Below are 16,139 nucleotides of genomic sequence, written 5' to 3'. Positions count from 1 at the left end.
GTGCAGGGAGGGTGGGGGGGGCTGTTTGGCTGGGGGAGCAGGGGGGCTCGGGGGAGCATAGGGGCTTGGGGGGGGTTGACTGGGGGGATCAGGGGGCTTTGGGGGGGTGTGGGGGCTGGGGGAGGTTGGCTGGGGGGGCAGGGGGTGCAGGAATGGCGCAGTGCAGTAATCCGGGGGGGGTGCCTGGGGTCACGCAGGGCTTCCAGGATGACCTTCAGGCGGGCGAGGATCCCATCTGGGTGCCTGGGAAGCGAGGGGCGCAGCCCCCCAGGGGCTCGGTTCGAAGGCACAAGGTCGGGGTGGAAGCGCTCCCCTGCCCGCCGACACGGGGGGGGCAGCTTCGGCTGCTCCTGGGGGGGCCAGAAGCAGAGACCCCAGCCCCGGTGCCACACCTGCGCCTCTCCCACCCGACGGGGCTTGGGGCTGCCGTGGGCCCCCGAGCACCCTGCTGGTGAATCAGCCTGCGGCGGTCCTCGCTGCGGAGCCATCGAGCCCTCCGTGAGGAGGAGGAGGAGGAGGAGGAGGAGGAGGAAGGCGATCTGGCAGAGATGAATCATCCCCGAGCCTCCTGGGGATGGCAGAGCCCGGGGGTGGCTGGCAGTGGGGGGCGGATGGGGGGAGCCAGGCGTGGGGATGGGACCCGCCTGGGGGGCAGCACCGTGGCCCCCCATGTGTACCCGAGGGGCTCCTGCCGCCCCGTCCCCTCCCAGCGCTGTGCTGGGGGCTTGCTGGGGACCTGTGGGGCAGCCGCCGTGGTGCACGGGGGCTGAGCCCCACTGGGGGGCTCACATGGCAAAGGGGGGGGCCAGGCACACCAGACCCCCTCTGTCCCCCCGGCCCCATCTCCCAGCCCCTGGCCTGCATCAAAGCCCCCTTTGTGCCACCGCTGCCACCCCCCAGCCACCGTCACCGTCCGGCCTGCACAGCCCAAAATAGCAGCGCACTCACCTGCGGGGGGGGGGCCTGCGCCTGCCCTCGCCCCCCGCTGCTCCATATTAATAAGCCCCTTCCTCCTCCTTCGCCTCCTCCTCTTCCTCCTCCTCCTCCTCCCTGTCCCACCGAGCAGTCCAGCAGCCGCACCGCAGCGCGCCGAAGCCCCCGCCGAAGCCCCCGCCGCTCGGTGCCGGCCGCCCCCGCCATGGCCGGCCGCAGCCTCGGGCTCTGCCTGCTCCTCCACGCCTGCCTCTGCCTGGCCCAGCTCGTGAGTTGTCCCCCCCCGAGCCCCCCGTGCTGTGCTGGGGTGTGGGGGGGTGCCAGGGGACCATCCCCCCGTGCCCCCCGGTGCCGATGCCGGCTGGCAGCACCGCGCACCCCTGGGACCTCCAGCCTGGCCCCCGGCACGCCGCCGGCTTCTCCCTCGTGCCCCAGGCGGGACCCCCAGCCCCGTGCCCAAAGCCCCTCCAGCTCCCTGGGACAGGGACGGGGCTGGGCAGCGCGGCTCAGGCTTGGGGACGTGTTAGCAAACCTCTCCATCGTCCCCTCAGGACAGGAGGGGGGGGGTTCCCCCCAAATTTTAGCTTTGGAGTTGTTGCTTCTGCTTTGCCGGGACGTGCTGCGGAGCCAGGCTGCGGGGGCTCCGGGGGGGCTCAGCCCCTCTGAGGGCTCCGCAGGGGCTGTCTGAGGGGAGAGGGGTGCTGGGGGCCAGGGGGACGGGGTTCTGGGGGGGCCAAACTTACCCAGAGGCAGGAGAATTAAAATTGGGAAGAAGCCACGGGGCCGCATCCCTCGGCTCCTCGGAGCGGGTGCTGCGGCGGGTGCCTCCGGGGGGCACGGAGCAGAGGAGAGCCCTCACGGCCCCGCAGCGCCAGCAGTCCCCTTTGGAGGTCGGGAGGGGAAGCTTTGGGAAAACCTCCCCGTGGGGCTGCCTGCCTCCATCTGCCTGGGTAGCTCCGGCCAGCAGCAGCTGGGACGCGGGAGCCTCGGGACAAGGGAGCGTTTGGAAACGGTTTGGGGAGCACAAAGGTGCCGTTCACCGGGGCTGCCGGGGGCTCACTCTCACTCCCGGCCCCGACTGCAGGGTTTAATTCCAAGGCGAAGCCAGGGCACCCTCAGTTTTGTGAACAAAGCAGCTCGACCCCCCGTCCTCACACATCTTTTAAAATAAATGAGCCTCGAGGGCTGCGGCAGCCCAGGTGTGCCAGACCCAGCCGCCGCCGATTTTCATCTCCAGGAATGCCAGGGGCTTGGGCTCTGCAACCAGAGCCTCCTCCCCACAGACGCCCTGTTAGGATAACAGAGGTTTCTTTGCGGAGCTGCTCCTGTGAAAAACCTCAAAGCTGGAGGCCAGGCTGCTCGGGGGCTCCCTCGGCACGGGCTGAATGGCGCTTTTGTGAGCCGCCGCGGCGCGACGCCGCGATCGCGCTCACCGCTGGCCGGGCAGCGAGCCAGCGAGTTCACTGTTCCCATTTCGCACCCGGGCTTTGGGCACCTAAAACCCCTTTCGGACATGCTGGTGCCGAGCTTTCACCCCAAGCAGAGGGGAGCCTCTGCAGGCAATGCCACCAACCCCTTGAGCCCCGACTCCCGGCCGGGGCCGGAGCCCCGCTGGCAGCAGGGCAGGAGGGGAGGAAGGGCAGCGATGGGGTCGGGGATGGGGGCGTTGCGCCAGCATTGGGGGGGGTTTCCCCATTCCCCAGGTGTCTCCGTCCGTGCCTTTCCCAGGGGGCACAGGCTGGCACCGACGGGCCCAGGGGGTGACAGGAGTGCCGGTGCCACGGGGTGCTCACCCGGCCCAGCCCTCCGGAGAAGTGTCCCCGGCGCATGCTGGTGGCGAGTGCCTCACCCCAGGCAGCCCCCGACCCCAAGCATCTCCCGGGGTCCGGCTGCTCCTTCCTGACCCGGCTCCCCTCCCTTTTCCCCTTAGCGAGGGCCACCAGGAGAGCCCGGCCCGCGAGGGCCCCCCGGTCCACCAGGAGTGCCGGGAGCGGATGGCATTGACGTGAGTGCGGGCGGCGGGGAGCCCGCGCGGGCTGCGGGGGGGGGGGGGGGGGGGCTGCGGCACAAAGGGGACATTGTGCCGGGGCAGAGGCTCGGCGGAGGCAGGGGCTGCGATGCTGACAGGTTCCTGCTCTGCTCTGCTCCAGGGCTGGGGTGCGGGGCCCCCATGGAGCATCCCCGTGGCTCTGGGCAGCGCCGGTGGCAGCGCGAGCTGGCGCTTGGGGACAGCCTGGGGACAGCAGCCTGTAGCCTCCTCAGGAAACGGGGCCTGAAATGCTTTTTTGGGGAGCTTTTGGTCCATGGTGCTCAGGGCAGCCCTGTCTGGGTGGCTCCAGGGATGGGTCCTGCCCAGTGAGGAGGGGGACTGGGGGCAGCAGGACCCCCAGGCCGGGTGCCCAGGGAGCAGCGACGTGGCTGAGGGCTGTGGCAAGCGGCCGTGGCTCCTGGAGCCTCCCCGGGGCTGCGGGGTGGGAGCCTGAACAGAGGGGAGATCTGTGAGCCTCAGAGTGCCCTTTCTGCCTGCCCTCCCCGGGCTCCACCCCGGCCCCGGGTGTTTTTTTAGTGCTATTTATACCCTTCAACCGCACCAAAGCCCTCTCTCTTCTCACCTCCATCCCCATCCTGGCCCCGGGAGCCTTGCACCACCTTTGGGAGGTTCACAGGAGGCACAGAGCTGGTCCTGAGCACCCCGTGCTGCGGGGCCCAGCTCTGCGGGGTGACAGACCCCATTTGTAACCTTCCTCCTTTTCCCCAGGGTGACAAAGGCTCGCCCGGAGCCCCCGGCTCTCCGGTGAGTACCCGTGTCCCTCCGAGCCCTCCGGTTGTCTCGCCCCTCCTGGAGGAGCCCTTTCTAATTTGCACCGTGGCCATTTTCTTCTCAAGGGTGCCAAGGGGGAGTCCGGAGCCCCCGGTCCAGACGGGCCCCCAGGGAAGCCGGGCATCGACGTGAGTACCGAGCCCTCGTCCCACGGCGCCGCGGCGCAACAAATGTCTGGGGCCCCGCGGGGAGCTGCAGGCTGGGGGTGCTGAGTGTGGGGGTGCTGGGGGCGATCTGCTGGCCAGGACCGGGGCTGGCTCCTCTCAGACAACCCGTGGAGAAGCCTCGTGCAGCTTAAAGCCCTGGCACCCTTTCCTGCGGAGCACAGAGAGGCTCCAGGACACGTTTCCTCGTCCTCATCCACAGCGCCTGCCCCGAGCCCTGCCTCGGCTCGTTTCCTCCAGCACAAACCCACAGCAGCCTCGCGGCTCCGCTGGAGCCACCCCGGTGGCACCCCCATGTCCCCATTGTCCCCTTCCTGGCAGAATTGGGGCTGTCACAGCCGGGGGAGAGGGGCTGGAGCCTCATCCCTGCTGTGGGGTACGCGGGGTGCGCGATGGGTTTGGTGCCTCCCTCCCAAGTGCGGCACTGAGCGCATCCACATCTGTGAGCATCAGACTTTCACCTGCTTATCAGTAGGAAACCCAAATTCTTTTGTGTCTCTGGACGTCAATTCGTAAACCTTTTGGGGTTTATTTATTCCTCAGTAACAAATAAGGATGACAATGTCACAGCAGGCATGCGTTATTCACCCAGGTTAACCCGCCCTGCAAAACGATTTCAGCTCAGGCTCACCCTGCCCCATCCCCGCCTGCTCTGCACCGTGCAGAATCAGCCCGGGCAGCAGGGGTAGCTCAAGCCATCAGCTGGGGGATGAAACCCTTCTCATCGAGCTGGGGCAGCTCTCAGGATGCTGAGCAAGGGATGGGGCAGGTCAGGATTTGTCCCAGCTCTGCCTGCTGGGACCGGGGCTAACGCAGCCGGGGGCTCAGAGCATCACCGCGATGCTGCCCCACCTCTCCTGTGCCACCCGGCTTCGTCACAGGCACCAGCCCCAATTTGTTTTGGGACGTGTTCGTGGCTGAGTAACAAAGAGAGATCCCCACCCTCGCCCCCCCGTCCCCCCCGCCATGGGAACAGCCCCAGCAAAAATGCGGGATGCTGGAGAAGGACTCGGGGAGGGGGGGGACGGCGGGCGCAGTGGCAGTGACCTCCTGCTCTCTCTTCTCGTAGGGCCTCACGGGAGCAAAAGGGGAGCCCGGGCCCATGGGGGGGCCAGGACTGAAGGTAAGGGCAGGGACCATCACCCCGGGGCCCCCACCTGCCCCTCCTGCAGCGAGCGGGGCCCTGGCCAGGCTGGGCCTGTCCCAGCACCGTGGAGGGGACGCGCAGGTGCAGGACCGGGGAGATGGAACTGGTCAGCGCTGGGGCATGGGGACAGGATGCTGGGGGGGGGATTTTAGCAGTTGCCACAGCAGCAGCAGGGCTTGGCAGGATGGGCCAGACCCTCACGTCTTCCCTTCTGTCCTGGCAGGGCCAGCCCGGACTCCCAGGGCCACCCGGACTCCCCGTGAGTATCCGCCTCTCCCCGGGCACCGGCACCGTGCGTGATGCGCCCGCTCCTGGCTCCAGCACCCACAAACGGGGCTGGAACAGAGCGGGGACAAAGCCCTGACCACCCCCCAATGCATCCTTGGGGGTGGCATGGGCATCGCCCCGCACGGAGCAGGGATGCTGTCGGGTTTGGGGGGGCAGGAGATTTTGGCTCACCGTGTCTCTTCTTGTTGCAGGGCCCCTCGCTGCCAGGACCGCCCGTAAGTGCTGTGCTTGGGTTGGGGTGGTCGGCCAGGCCCCCGGCTTGGGGGGGTGCTGCCAGAGCTCAGATCTCAGCACTGCCAAAGTGGGGGGGTCTCGGGGCTCGCCCTTCCCCACTCGCTGAATGTCTCTCTTCTCCTTAAGGGGCTTCCAGGCCAGGTTGGACTCCCCGGGGAGATCGGAGCGCTGGGACCCAAGGTGAGGGGACTGGAGGGAGTGCAGGGCAGGAGCCCTCCCTAAACCCATCTCAGCACTTCGGGGCACCTGGGGCGAACGTGGGAGACCCCATCATGTGCGTGAGCATCCCCTACAGCGGGGACGGACTCAGCACCTGCAGCCAGGTCCCCCTGCACCATCAGCCCCCCAGTTCATGGCCAGGGATGTCCCCGTTCCCAGTGTAACGGCCGGGGTCCCTGGCGCTTCGTCGCCCCTCTCCCTGCCAGCTCTGGCAGTACCTGCTGCCCACCCAGGCCTAAATCCCCTCTCCTTGGGGTTCTTTCCTAGGGTGACCCAGGACCTGACGGCCCGCGGGGTCCCCCAGGCCCTCCAGGGAAACCCGTGAGTATCCACGCGGGCGCTGCTCCAGGCTGTGCTGCAGCTCGGTGGGCACACTCCTCCCCCCCGGGTGCCACATTTACCCCACGATGTCTGCTCCCACGGGCGCTGATGGTCTCCTTCCCCGCAGGGCCCCCCGGGACACATCCAAGGACTGGAGGGCAGCGCTGATTTCTTGGTGAGAGCTGCCATTACCTCGCCCCTTCAACGGGCTTTTACGGCTTACCAGCAGCTGGGAGAGCATACGCTGCACGGGCCCAAAATGCATCAGTAATTTGGTGACTGGGGCGGGGGGGGGGGAGCAGGGTCCCAAAATGCAGTGATGCTGCGAGCGGCGGGTTCCTGCATCTCCCGGCCTCGACCCTACACACGTGAGCTTGTCCTTTGGGCAGCAGTGCCTGGGCACGGCTCTTCCACAGCCCAACACGTGCTTGTTCTTCCCCCCCAGTGCCCGACCAGCTGCCCGCCGGGTCCCAAGGGCCCCCAAGGACTGCAGGGACTGAAGGTGAGGAAGCCCCGGAGCCAGCGGGGTGCAACCAGGGACCGTCCCTGCCGTTGCTGTGGAGGCTGGCTGAAGGATTGAAGGGATCTTCCTCGGTCCGGAGGCGCAGGCAGCTCCAGGCCGCCCAGCAGCGGGGCGATGCGCACGCACGGAGCCGGCCGTGGGGTGCTGAGCCCTGGTGCATTGCTGCCAGCCGGCACCTGGGGGGGACGTGGTGGGCAGGGTGGCTCCGGGGGGAGCAGGGCTGCTGCCCTGCTCAGGGGAGCTCACCTCCTCCTCCTCCTCTCCCTTAGGGACACAGAGGCCGTCCCGGTGCCCTGGGAGAGCCTGGCCAGCAGGGCAGGCAGGTGAGTGGGGCTGAGCCAGTCCCCAGGGGCATCCCAGCAGGGACAGGGGTGGGAGGCTCGGGGAGCTGGGGCTGAGGGCAAGGGGCAGCAAGGAGAGAAAGGGGGAAGGCGGGGAAGAGGTCATTAGGAGAGGAGGGAGATGAGGGCTGGGAGGAGGAGGAGGGCGGGGGGTGATCTTCCCATGGAGGATGGGGCTCTGTGCTCTCTGGGGAACCTGGTTCCACCCCATCCCAATCCTGATCCCCATCCCATCCCAGCCCATCCCAGCCCAGCCCAGCCCAGCCCAGCCCAGCCCATCCCATCCCATCCCAATCCTGATCCCCATCCCAGCCCAGCCCAGCCCAGCCCATCCCATCCCATCCCATCCCATCCCATCCCATCCCATCCCATCCCATCCCATCCCCATCCCCATCCCATCCCATCCCATCCCATCCCGTCCCCATCCCCATCCCCATCCCCATCCCCATCCCCTGCCAGGTCCCAAGGGAGGGGTCCCAGCTCCCCCGGGTGTTTCCCCCTGGCGCTCACCTCTCTTCTCCTCATCCCTCCCCAGGGCCCCAAGGGTGACGTCGGCGTCTCCGGAGAGCAAGGCATCCCAGGCCCTCCAGTACCGTATTTATTTCTCTTTGCTGCTATTCTCCCGGGGTGCTCGGGGCCGAGCAGGGGCTGGGGGCGGCTGGTTCGTGCCCCCAGACTCGGGGCACGTGGTGTCGGTGTGTCCCTGCACCAACCCCTGGGACCAGGGGCGAGCCATCGTCCCCTCCGCCTCCCTCCTCCCGGCGGTGGAGCTGCCAGTGCCGGGGGGTCATGATGACTGACTGGATGACCTGGGACAAATCCCTCGTTCCCGCTGAGCCCCCCCCATCCCAGCCGAACCGGGGCTGCGGTGCCCAGCTCGCTGCTGGGACGCGGGGATTAAGCCGCGTGAGCCCGCTGAGCGCTTTGAAGATGCAGAGCAATTACCGGGCTGAGCCCTCCGGAGCAGCAAAGGGCAAACCTGCTTTGAAGCCCCGAGCTTTGCCGGGGGAAGCAGCCCCAGTTTGGGGCCGTTGCTGTTATTGGAGCGACAGCCGGAAAGGGGCCTGCTGGGCTCCGGCGGAATTAGGGCGAAAACGCCTCGCGTTTGGCAAAAGTGGCTGATTTCCTGCGTCGGATTCTGCTTTAATTGTGGCTCCCCCCGGGTGCTGCTGGCTGGTACCTGGGCAGCTTCCAGCTGAGCCTGGCTTTTTTTTTTTTTTTCCTCCCCCCAGGGACCACAGGGCCAGAGGGGCTACCCGGGGATGGCAGGACCCAAGGGCGAGACGGTAAGCGCCGGGGGGAGGCAGGGCAGGGGCGGGCTGGGGGCTGCTTGCCAGGAGCATCACCAACACGGGTGATGAGGGTCTCACTAATGGGGTCAGAGCTCATGGGGTCAGAGCTGGGCTGGGAGGAATCCCCCCTCCGTGCTCTCTTTGCAGGGTCCTGCCGGCTACAAGGGGATGGTGGGGACCATCGGCGCGGCCGGGCGGCCGGTGAGTGCCCTCCCTTCACCCTGGGTTCTGGTGGGTGGGTGGCCCTGCTCTTCCCCGCTCAGACCTTTCTTTCTCCCCTGCAGGGCAGGGAAGGCCCCAGGGGACCTCCAGGGGAGCCGGGCGAGAAGGGAGAGCTGGTAGGTAACCCACGGTGCCCGGGCAATGCGAGCAGCCCCTTTTCTCCAGCCTGGCACCGCTCCCTGGTGTGGAGAGGGGCTCTCTGGGCACCCCCTCCCTCTCCGTGCCCATCAGCCCCATCCCCTGCGCTGAGGGCGCTGCAGAAATCCCCCCTGCTCTCTCCCACTGCAGGGTGGCCGTGGCATCAGGGGCCCCCAAGGAGACATCGGCCCCAAGGGGGAGAATGTGAGTACGTTTGGCAGTGCCCTGAGCCCTGCGCGAGGAGCAGCCCCTCTGTGTCCCCTCTGTCCCCTCGGGGCCACCTCGTGTCCTCGCACCCTGGCTCGGAGCAGGGCTGTGAGCCTGCAGAAGCAACTGGCTGCTCCGGGGGCACGCGGGGCTGCTGGGCTCCTTCCCCTTCCCCTCCTTTCCCGGCCCCTTGGAGGTGTCAGACCGAGCCTCCCATCCCCTTTTCGCAGGGTCTCCCGGGCATCGATGGCAAGGACGGCACCCCGGGCATCCCCGGCGTGAAGGTGAGGGGCTGCGGGGGGCTGCTGGGCACTGGGGAACCAGCACCCGCTGCTCCTCATCCCAGCATATAAATACTGGGAACAACGGGGACGGCGGGTGGCACAGGCTCCTGGCCCTTGGTGGGGCATGTCCCCACCTGGCAGCGTGGCCGTCCCCATGAGATCAAGGACCACACTCCCCTTCTCCCACCACGGTGACCCCATTTCTGCCGCGTTCCCTGCTCTGGTGACATCCTCTTCCTCCCCGCAGGGCAGCGCAGGACAGCCCGGCCGCCCGGGGCCTCCGGGACACCGGGGACAGGCTGTGAGTAGGGGAGCCCCCGGTGGGTGCTGGGCGCAGGGCCAGCACTCTGCAGGGATGTCACCCCCCGGGACGGGGTGGTGCCCCTGCCCGAGGCGTGGGGTCTGATCCTGCTGTGTTTCTGCAGGGCCTGCCGGGCCAGCCGGGAAGCAAAGGTGGCCCAGGAGATAAGGTGGGCGTGGGGCTGAGCCCGCAGCCTCGTCCCCCTCCCGTGCCCCCCTCCCCATTTGCAGCACGTCCCACGTCCCGCTCCCCTCCTGCAGCCCTGGGGGGAGCAGGGACCCGTCCCTGAGTGCCTCTGTCTGTTCTCAGGGTGAAGTGGGTGCTCGGGGCCAGCCAGGCATCACCGGCGCCCCGGGGCAGTTGGTGAGTAGAGACCCAAACGAGCCTCCCCAGCAGCTCGGGGCTGCGCTTTCCCCTCCGTTTGCTGTCACAAACCCCTCCGGAGCCCACGGGATGCGGCTCAGCACCTTCATTACACTCCCTGGGGCTCCAGCCCTGGCTTGAACCCCTCCGTGGCCACACACTGCAGCCAGCAGCCGCCCTTCCAAGGCTGCATGGCACCAGGACGGGGCCACGCGTCCCCTGCAGCATCCCCTGCGAAGGACGAAGGGCTCGCAATGGCACCCACCTGCAGCGGGGGCAGCACCAGCAGTCCTTGCACTACCCCTGCCCCTCGCAGCACTGACCCCCTGCTCCGGCTGTTTTTCCTCCTTAGGGCGAGCCCGGCCCCCGGGGCGAGCAGGGACCGCAGGGCGTCCCCGGGCTGAAGGTGAGTGGGGGGCACAGGGGGGCTGCGGCCGTGCCGGGCACTGCCCCTGACTTTGTTCTCTTTGCAGGGTGACCGGGGCGAGCGCGGCCTCGTGGGTGCCCCCGGCGAGCAGGGCAGAGCGGTGAGCACACGGGGGGGACACGGGTGCAGGGGGGGGACGGCTCGGGGCAAGGCTGGAGCCACGGCTTTGATCGCAGCGGGGTGAGGGATTAGCCAGCAGGGCGAATAGTGCTGGGATTAGCAGCCCCCGGGGGGGGCAGGAATTTCATCCCTGCCCTGCCAGAGTGGGGCAGCCGACGGGGTGAGTGCTTGGCCCCTTTTGGGGGCTTTCCCAGGGTGGAAAACGGCCCCAAAGTGAGCTTTGTCCTTATGGGGCCGGAGCCCCTTCCCTGCAGAACCCCCCCCCAGCTCACGAAAGTGGAGCGGGGGCTTTGTCCTCCTCCCATCCTGCCCTGTGTCCCCGCAGCTGTGGGATTTGGGTCGGGTCAGGGTGGTGGAGCCGTGGGAAGGGTCAGAGCTGCCCGTCTCGGTGCAGCACCCTGCAGCCCGTCGCTCTGCAGACGATGCTCGGCTGGGGGCAGAGGACGTTCCCCAGGGCTTCTGCCGTTCACTTTCCTCTTTTCCTTCTCCTACCTTGATTTCCAGGGGCCCAAGGGTGAGCAGGGTCCGCCAGGAATCCCAGGACCCCAAGGCTTGCCAGGAGTCAAAGGAGACAAGGTGACAGCTGCAGGGCTCGCTGCAGCGCAGGGGTTCGGGGCTGGGGGGAGGCACGGGGGGAGCTTTTAGCAGACACGTGGTGCTCGTGGGACGCACCCGCTCCTTGGCTGACCCCCTTCCCTCCTTTCTCCAGGGCTCCCCAGGGAAAACTGGGCCCAAAGGTGGCATCGTGAGTATCCCCCTGCAAGCCTTTGCGTGGAGGAGCAGCAGCTCTAACGCAGTGGGATGGGGGGGGGTGGGATTCAGCGCTGGTGGGGGTTTCACAGCTTTTTTGTCTTTGCTTTAGGGAGACCCCGGTGTTCACGGCCTCGCGGGGGTGAAGGGCGAGAAGGTAGGGCCCTGGGGACAGGGGTGACCCTGGGGGGCATTCCTGGGGGGCATGGGGTCAGCTCTTGAGGGGGGGGGTGCATGTGCCTCCCCCAGAGCACTGCTAAATGCGTGCTGCTTCCCCATCGCATTTCTTGTGTCTGTCCCCAGGGCGAATCGGGCGAGCCGGGGCCAAAGGGGCAGGTGAGTGACCGGCTGCTGGGGGCGAGCAGAGCCCCGCACCACGGTGCTGAGCAGCTCCGTGGGACCCTCAGCTGGAGGCAATCGCCCTCCGTGGAGCTGGATGTGACCCTTAGCCCCGTGCATGCTCAGTGTGGGGCTGAGCTCACCACCCCTGACACTGCTCCATCCCCCCGCAGCAAGGCGTCCAGGGTGAGCTCGGCTTCCCCGGCCCCTCGGGGGACGCGGGCGCACCCGGTGTGCGAGGCTACCCGGGCCCCCCCGGCCCGCGAGGACTCGTCGGGGAGCGCGGCGTGCCGGGGATGCCCGGCCAGCGGGGCATAGCGGTGAGTACCCCAAAATCCCCCGGCCACCCTGCACCTCCCATGCCCACCCAGGCGGTGATCCGAGGGCATCACCAGCGACTCGGTTGTTACCTGACCTTCCCTTATCGGCTGCTTCCTCCGGACAGCTGGAGCTGAGCTGATTATGTCAGAATAAGCCCCGCATTGCAGCTCGCCAGGAGGGCTGAGCTGGACTCAGGAGCCCACCTTTCCAGAAAAGAGGAGCTCAGCTCTTTTTTTCTCCCTGTACATAGCAAAGGCGGTGGATTTAGGTCCAACGTGCACCTTTGCACGTATCCTCTGTTTCCCAGAACAGAATTTTTCCAACACAAGCTTGATTTTAGAGTTGCAGAATAGGGCAAACAGGTTGTAGGGCTGGCACAGCACGAGCTGAGGCTGGAGCACCTGTACTGGGACTGAACGGGGAACAAAGAAGGGCTGGGAAGGGGACGAGGGTGCAGGGAGGTGCTTTGGGCTGGGGGAGCAGGACACGGCCACCTCTGGGGAAGGAAGGTGTGATGCCCCCTCAAGGTGCATCCCTCCTCTTGCTGCCTGCAGGGCCGGGACGCCGGGGACCAGCACATCGTCGACGTGGTGCTGAAGATGCTGCAAGGTGAGGGGGCGAGTGGCACCCAGTGCACACACACCCCGTGAGCAGGACCCCACCGGCTGGGCTGCTGCCGCGTCCCGTCCCACACCGGCCCCTCTCTGCCCTACAGAGCAGCTGGCAGAGGTGGCCGTGAGCGCCAAGAGAGCTGCCCTGGGGGGAGCCGGTGCTATGGGCCCCCCCGGACCTCCTGGGCCCCCAGGCCCACCTGGGGAGCAAGGCCCACATGGACCCATGGGACCTCGAGGTGTCCCCGGCATCCTGGGGGCCGCCGGGCAGATCGGCAACATCGGACCCAAAGGTAGGCGGTGGGTGGCAGGGGGCTCGGGGATGGGGAGCGGAGGGATGGTGTGGCTGGGCCTCTGTCAGGGTAAAAAACAAAGGAGGTTCTGAAATAATCAGCCCTGCCCAAAGAGGGCAGGCTCATCCACCTGCCGAGTTCTTTGGGTTGGGGTTTTCAGTGATGTGAAAACTCGCAGCTGTCTGCAGGGTGCGTTTTCCCATCCCCACCCCAATTCTGACAGGCACCATAGCTGCAGAATAAAGCTCAGTATTTTCTCTTTGCGTCCCCAAAACAAAGCCGTACTCACCTCCATGCCGTGCCGGGCAGCCTGCAGCAACAATGGGACACAGAAATGTCCCTTGGGGCTGACCCTGCCTTCCACTCCCATATTTCCCCACCCACCCATACTGAGCCCCCCCCCACCCCACAGACCCCCTCCAGCATCTCCACAGTTCCCGTTGCAGCTCTGGCCTTCCCTTCCCTCTTTTTCCCCCCCCACAGGAAAGCGTGGAGAGAAAGGTGAGCGGGGAGACATCGGCCGTGGACACCCAGGGATGCCAGGCCCCCCAGGGATCCCAGGTAAGCCCCCGTGGGCACATGGAGCAGCAGCGAGTCCCTTGCTGGGCATGGCAGCCCCAGTCCCAAGCAGTGGATAAAACCAGTTGCTTCCGTCCCATGCCTGCAAACTTGGGCAGATTCATCCCACAAATCTCTGAGTTGTAGCACCCCTTCCTGCCCCGCGGCACTGCCAGCTCTGGGGACAGCAGGTGCCATGCTCTGCTCCACCAAAGGCGCTGGGAGCCGGAGCTGAGCACCCCAACTCACGGCCACGCTCCCCTCGCAGGTCTCCCCGGCATCCCCGGCCACGCGCTGGATGGCAAGGACGGGGAGCGGGGCCCTCCAGGAGCCCCGGGGGATGCTGGCCGCCCGGGTTTACCTGGCCCCACGGGGCTACCGGGCTTCTGCGAGCCGGCCGCCTGCCTCGGAGCCTCCGCGTACGCCTCGGCGCGCCTGACGGAGCCGGGCGCTGTCAAGGGACCCCTGTACTGAGGGCACCGCCGGAGCAAGGGACCAAAAACTGCAAACCCATAGGAAGCCACCTCTGCGCCATCCCGGCCCCGAGGGCTGCACAAACTGGGGAGCGCCTGGGAGGGAGGGTGCAGGGTCGGGGGGACCCAGTGGGGGCAGACCCCCCCCAGCTGGTATCAACCCCCCTCCCAGCAGCTCGGGTTGGGGTGAAGAACAAAGGGACATCGCCCCCGTGCCTGTCCTTGGTGCTGGGGCTCAACACCAGCCCCTCTGCCCCTCCCTGTGCCCATCCCAAAGAAATAAATTGACTTTTATACAAACCCTCTTGCTCTGGTATGTCCTGTTTGGGGCTGGAGGGGAGGGGTTGGTGCTGATTCCCTTGTCTTCCTTTTTTTTTTTTTTTTAAATAAAAAAAACAAATTGTGGTTTGACTATTTAAGATGTGCCAGAGCCAGCCTTGTTCACTGCCAGGCTCACGCAGCTGTAAATCTTTGTAAAATAGGATTATTTTATAACTATGAATAGAAAATCGCCAACTTTTTAAGAACTGGACAATAAAAACGAGATGGATTGTTAATGAACTGAGACAATGCGTTGATTTCCTTGAATCAAAACACGTCTGTGCTGGGTGTGTGTGGGGGGACATGGTGTGAGGCTTGCAGCTAGCTTTTCTGTCTTTTCATGGCTCTTTCGTGGGCATCTCCATTGCTTTTTCCCTTCCCTGGGGACAATTTCAGCCTCTCAATCAGTTTCTTAAGTGAGGGCTGCTCCTTTTTCCCCTCTTGCACCTCTGCAGACGTGCACAGCGATTTGTCCCCCTCGAGCGCTTGTGATCAGCGGCTCCGTGGGGCTGAGCAAAGTCACCAGGAATGGGTCGGGCACCTTCAAACGGCGCCAAGCCCTTCCCAGTCCCCTCGCAATCAAGCGGGCCAGAGCACCATTAGCGGCGCCGGGGAGGGCATCGATCCCCTAATAGCTAAAGAGGAGCCCGCAGCTCTCACCAGATCCGCAGGTGTCTCTCTCATTATTGCCATCGACAGCAGAAAGGATTAAAGCCGTGCAGCGGGAGCAACGGGCCTTCGCTTTGTAAGCTAAATAAAAATCAATTTTTGTTTATTAGCAGAGCATGTTCGGCTTGGCGGGGGAACAAACCCCAGGGAACGGCGTCGAGCGCGCCGGGTGCCGCAGTCCCGCGGGGCATCATCACAGCACCACGGGCAAACAGGGCCGCGGCTCAGCCCCGGGTGGGTGCATGTCCCCTGGGGGGGCTGATTTGGGATTTTGGCAGGCAGCAGCTCCAAACCCAGGCAGAGCCAGTGCCGTGTGCTCTCCATCCCCATACGCACCTGGCCCTACAGCAGGGTGTTTCCCATACGGCTCCTGCCTGGCCCCACGGCCCCGCACCCTCAGCAGCGCCCTGTGCTCGCTTTCCACTTCAGTCACCTTCCCTGGGCCCTTTGCAAACTGCTGCCTCGTCACTTGCTGTGCAATCAGCTCACTTTAAGGGGACTTCTTTTTTTTTAAATTGGAAGGGAATTGCAAATGTTTCATTTGCAAGTCGGAATTTAATCAAGAAATTAAGGCAGCTGCGTTTCAACGAGGGGCCAGACTCCGGCTGCTTCCAAACGCGCTCCGAATCTGCCTCTTCATCAGAGCCCTCACAAATACTCACCCAGCAACTACCGGACTGAGTGCGGCTGGGGAGCTGGGAGACGGAAAATGGCTGTGGAAAGCAAGCAGCCGCAGAGCCTCCAGCCCCAAGCCATCCCCGACCGGCCCCCTCGGGCTCCCCTCCCCGCTTCGGGACGGCCCCGGGGAGCCTCCCCCCGGGGTGACCGAGCCCCCTGGGGGGGCCACCCGGGCTCGGGAGGGCTCCAGCGGAGCGGCACAGCCCGGCCCCGGGCCGCCAGAGGGAGCCGCCTGCCCGCCGAACGCCCCGGCCGCGGCTCGGCCCGGGGGGGGTCGGGGCTCGGCCCCCTCCGGGGGGCTGCAGGAGGCTGGGGGGGGCTGCTGCATCCCCGGGGGTCGTCGCCGAGACGGGGCTGGTGCGGAGCAAGGAGGTGGATGCAGTCCGCTCGCCGTCTGCGGTCATTCGAGCATCAGGCGCGGAGTTTGTAGCAGCTTGTTTTGGAGCAGAAGTAAGCTGGATCTTACGCTGGATCTCTTAAAATGATCGCCGGGGCTCCAAAAGCTGCTCCCGAGCTTGTAGCTGCAGCTCCAGAGACGTGAAGGCGTGGGGCTCGTGGTGCGATTTGGCTTCAGGCTCGCCCAGTTCGCCTCCCAGAGCCGGCACCCCGGGGTGAAGCTGCTCCAGTCTCCTCCAAACCCAGCAGAAAGCAGTGGCCCGAGGGAGAAAGCCCTGGTTCGAGCACCCAGACCCTTCAGCTAGGGGAGCACCACCCAGGGAGGGGTTCTACCCACTGCAGGTATTTGCTGAGCTGGAAGGAAGCTGCTTTGGACAGCAGGGAT

At 66.1% G+C, this 16,139-nt stretch overlaps 1 protein-coding gene across 2 annotated transcripts; it reads left to right on the top strand.

The window, feature by feature from the left end:
• Window positions 1–137: 137 nt before the first annotated feature.
• Window positions 138–14,068, top strand: COL9A2 (collagen type IX alpha 2 chain). 2 transcript variants are annotated; one of them, XM_083809845.1, is made up of 33 exons: window positions 138–293; window positions 1,067–1,201; window positions 2,864–2,938; window positions 3,692–3,727; window positions 3,820–3,882; window positions 4,988–5,041; window positions 5,289–5,324; window positions 5,545–5,568; window positions 5,714–5,767; window positions 6,074–6,127; window positions 6,255–6,302; window positions 6,573–6,629; window positions 6,920–6,973; window positions 7,527–7,580; window positions 8,224–8,277; window positions 8,431–8,484; window positions 8,568–8,621; window positions 8,794–8,847; window positions 9,081–9,134; window positions 9,382–9,435; window positions 9,560–9,604; window positions 9,745–9,798; window positions 10,151–10,204; window positions 10,272–10,325; window positions 10,850–10,921; window positions 11,055–11,090; window positions 11,208–11,252; window positions 11,399–11,431; window positions 11,608–11,754; window positions 12,310–12,364; window positions 12,471–12,659; window positions 13,143–13,220; window positions 13,486–14,068. In XM_083809845.1, exons 1-33 carry the CDS (start codon window positions 153–155, stop codon window positions 13,689–13,691), a joined length of 2,277 nt encoding a protein of 758 aa, XP_083665971.1. In that variant the 5' UTR covers window positions 138–152; the 3' UTR covers window positions 13,692–14,068. The 2 variants fall into 2 exon arrangements, with proteins under 2 accessions (XP_083665971.1, XP_083665970.1); XM_083809844.1 differs by having other exon boundaries at window positions 151–1,201.
• Window positions 14,069–16,139: the final 2,071 nt, after the last annotated feature.

The sequence above is a fragment of the Anser anser genome (assembly GCF_964211835.1).
Source record: "Anser anser genome assembly, chromosome: 24".
Lineage (NCBI taxonomy): Eukaryota > Metazoa > Chordata > Aves > Anseriformes > Anatidae > Anser > Anser anser.
Note: the sequence above shows the minus strand (reverse complement) of the source record. Positions and strands in the feature narration are given on the sequence as shown.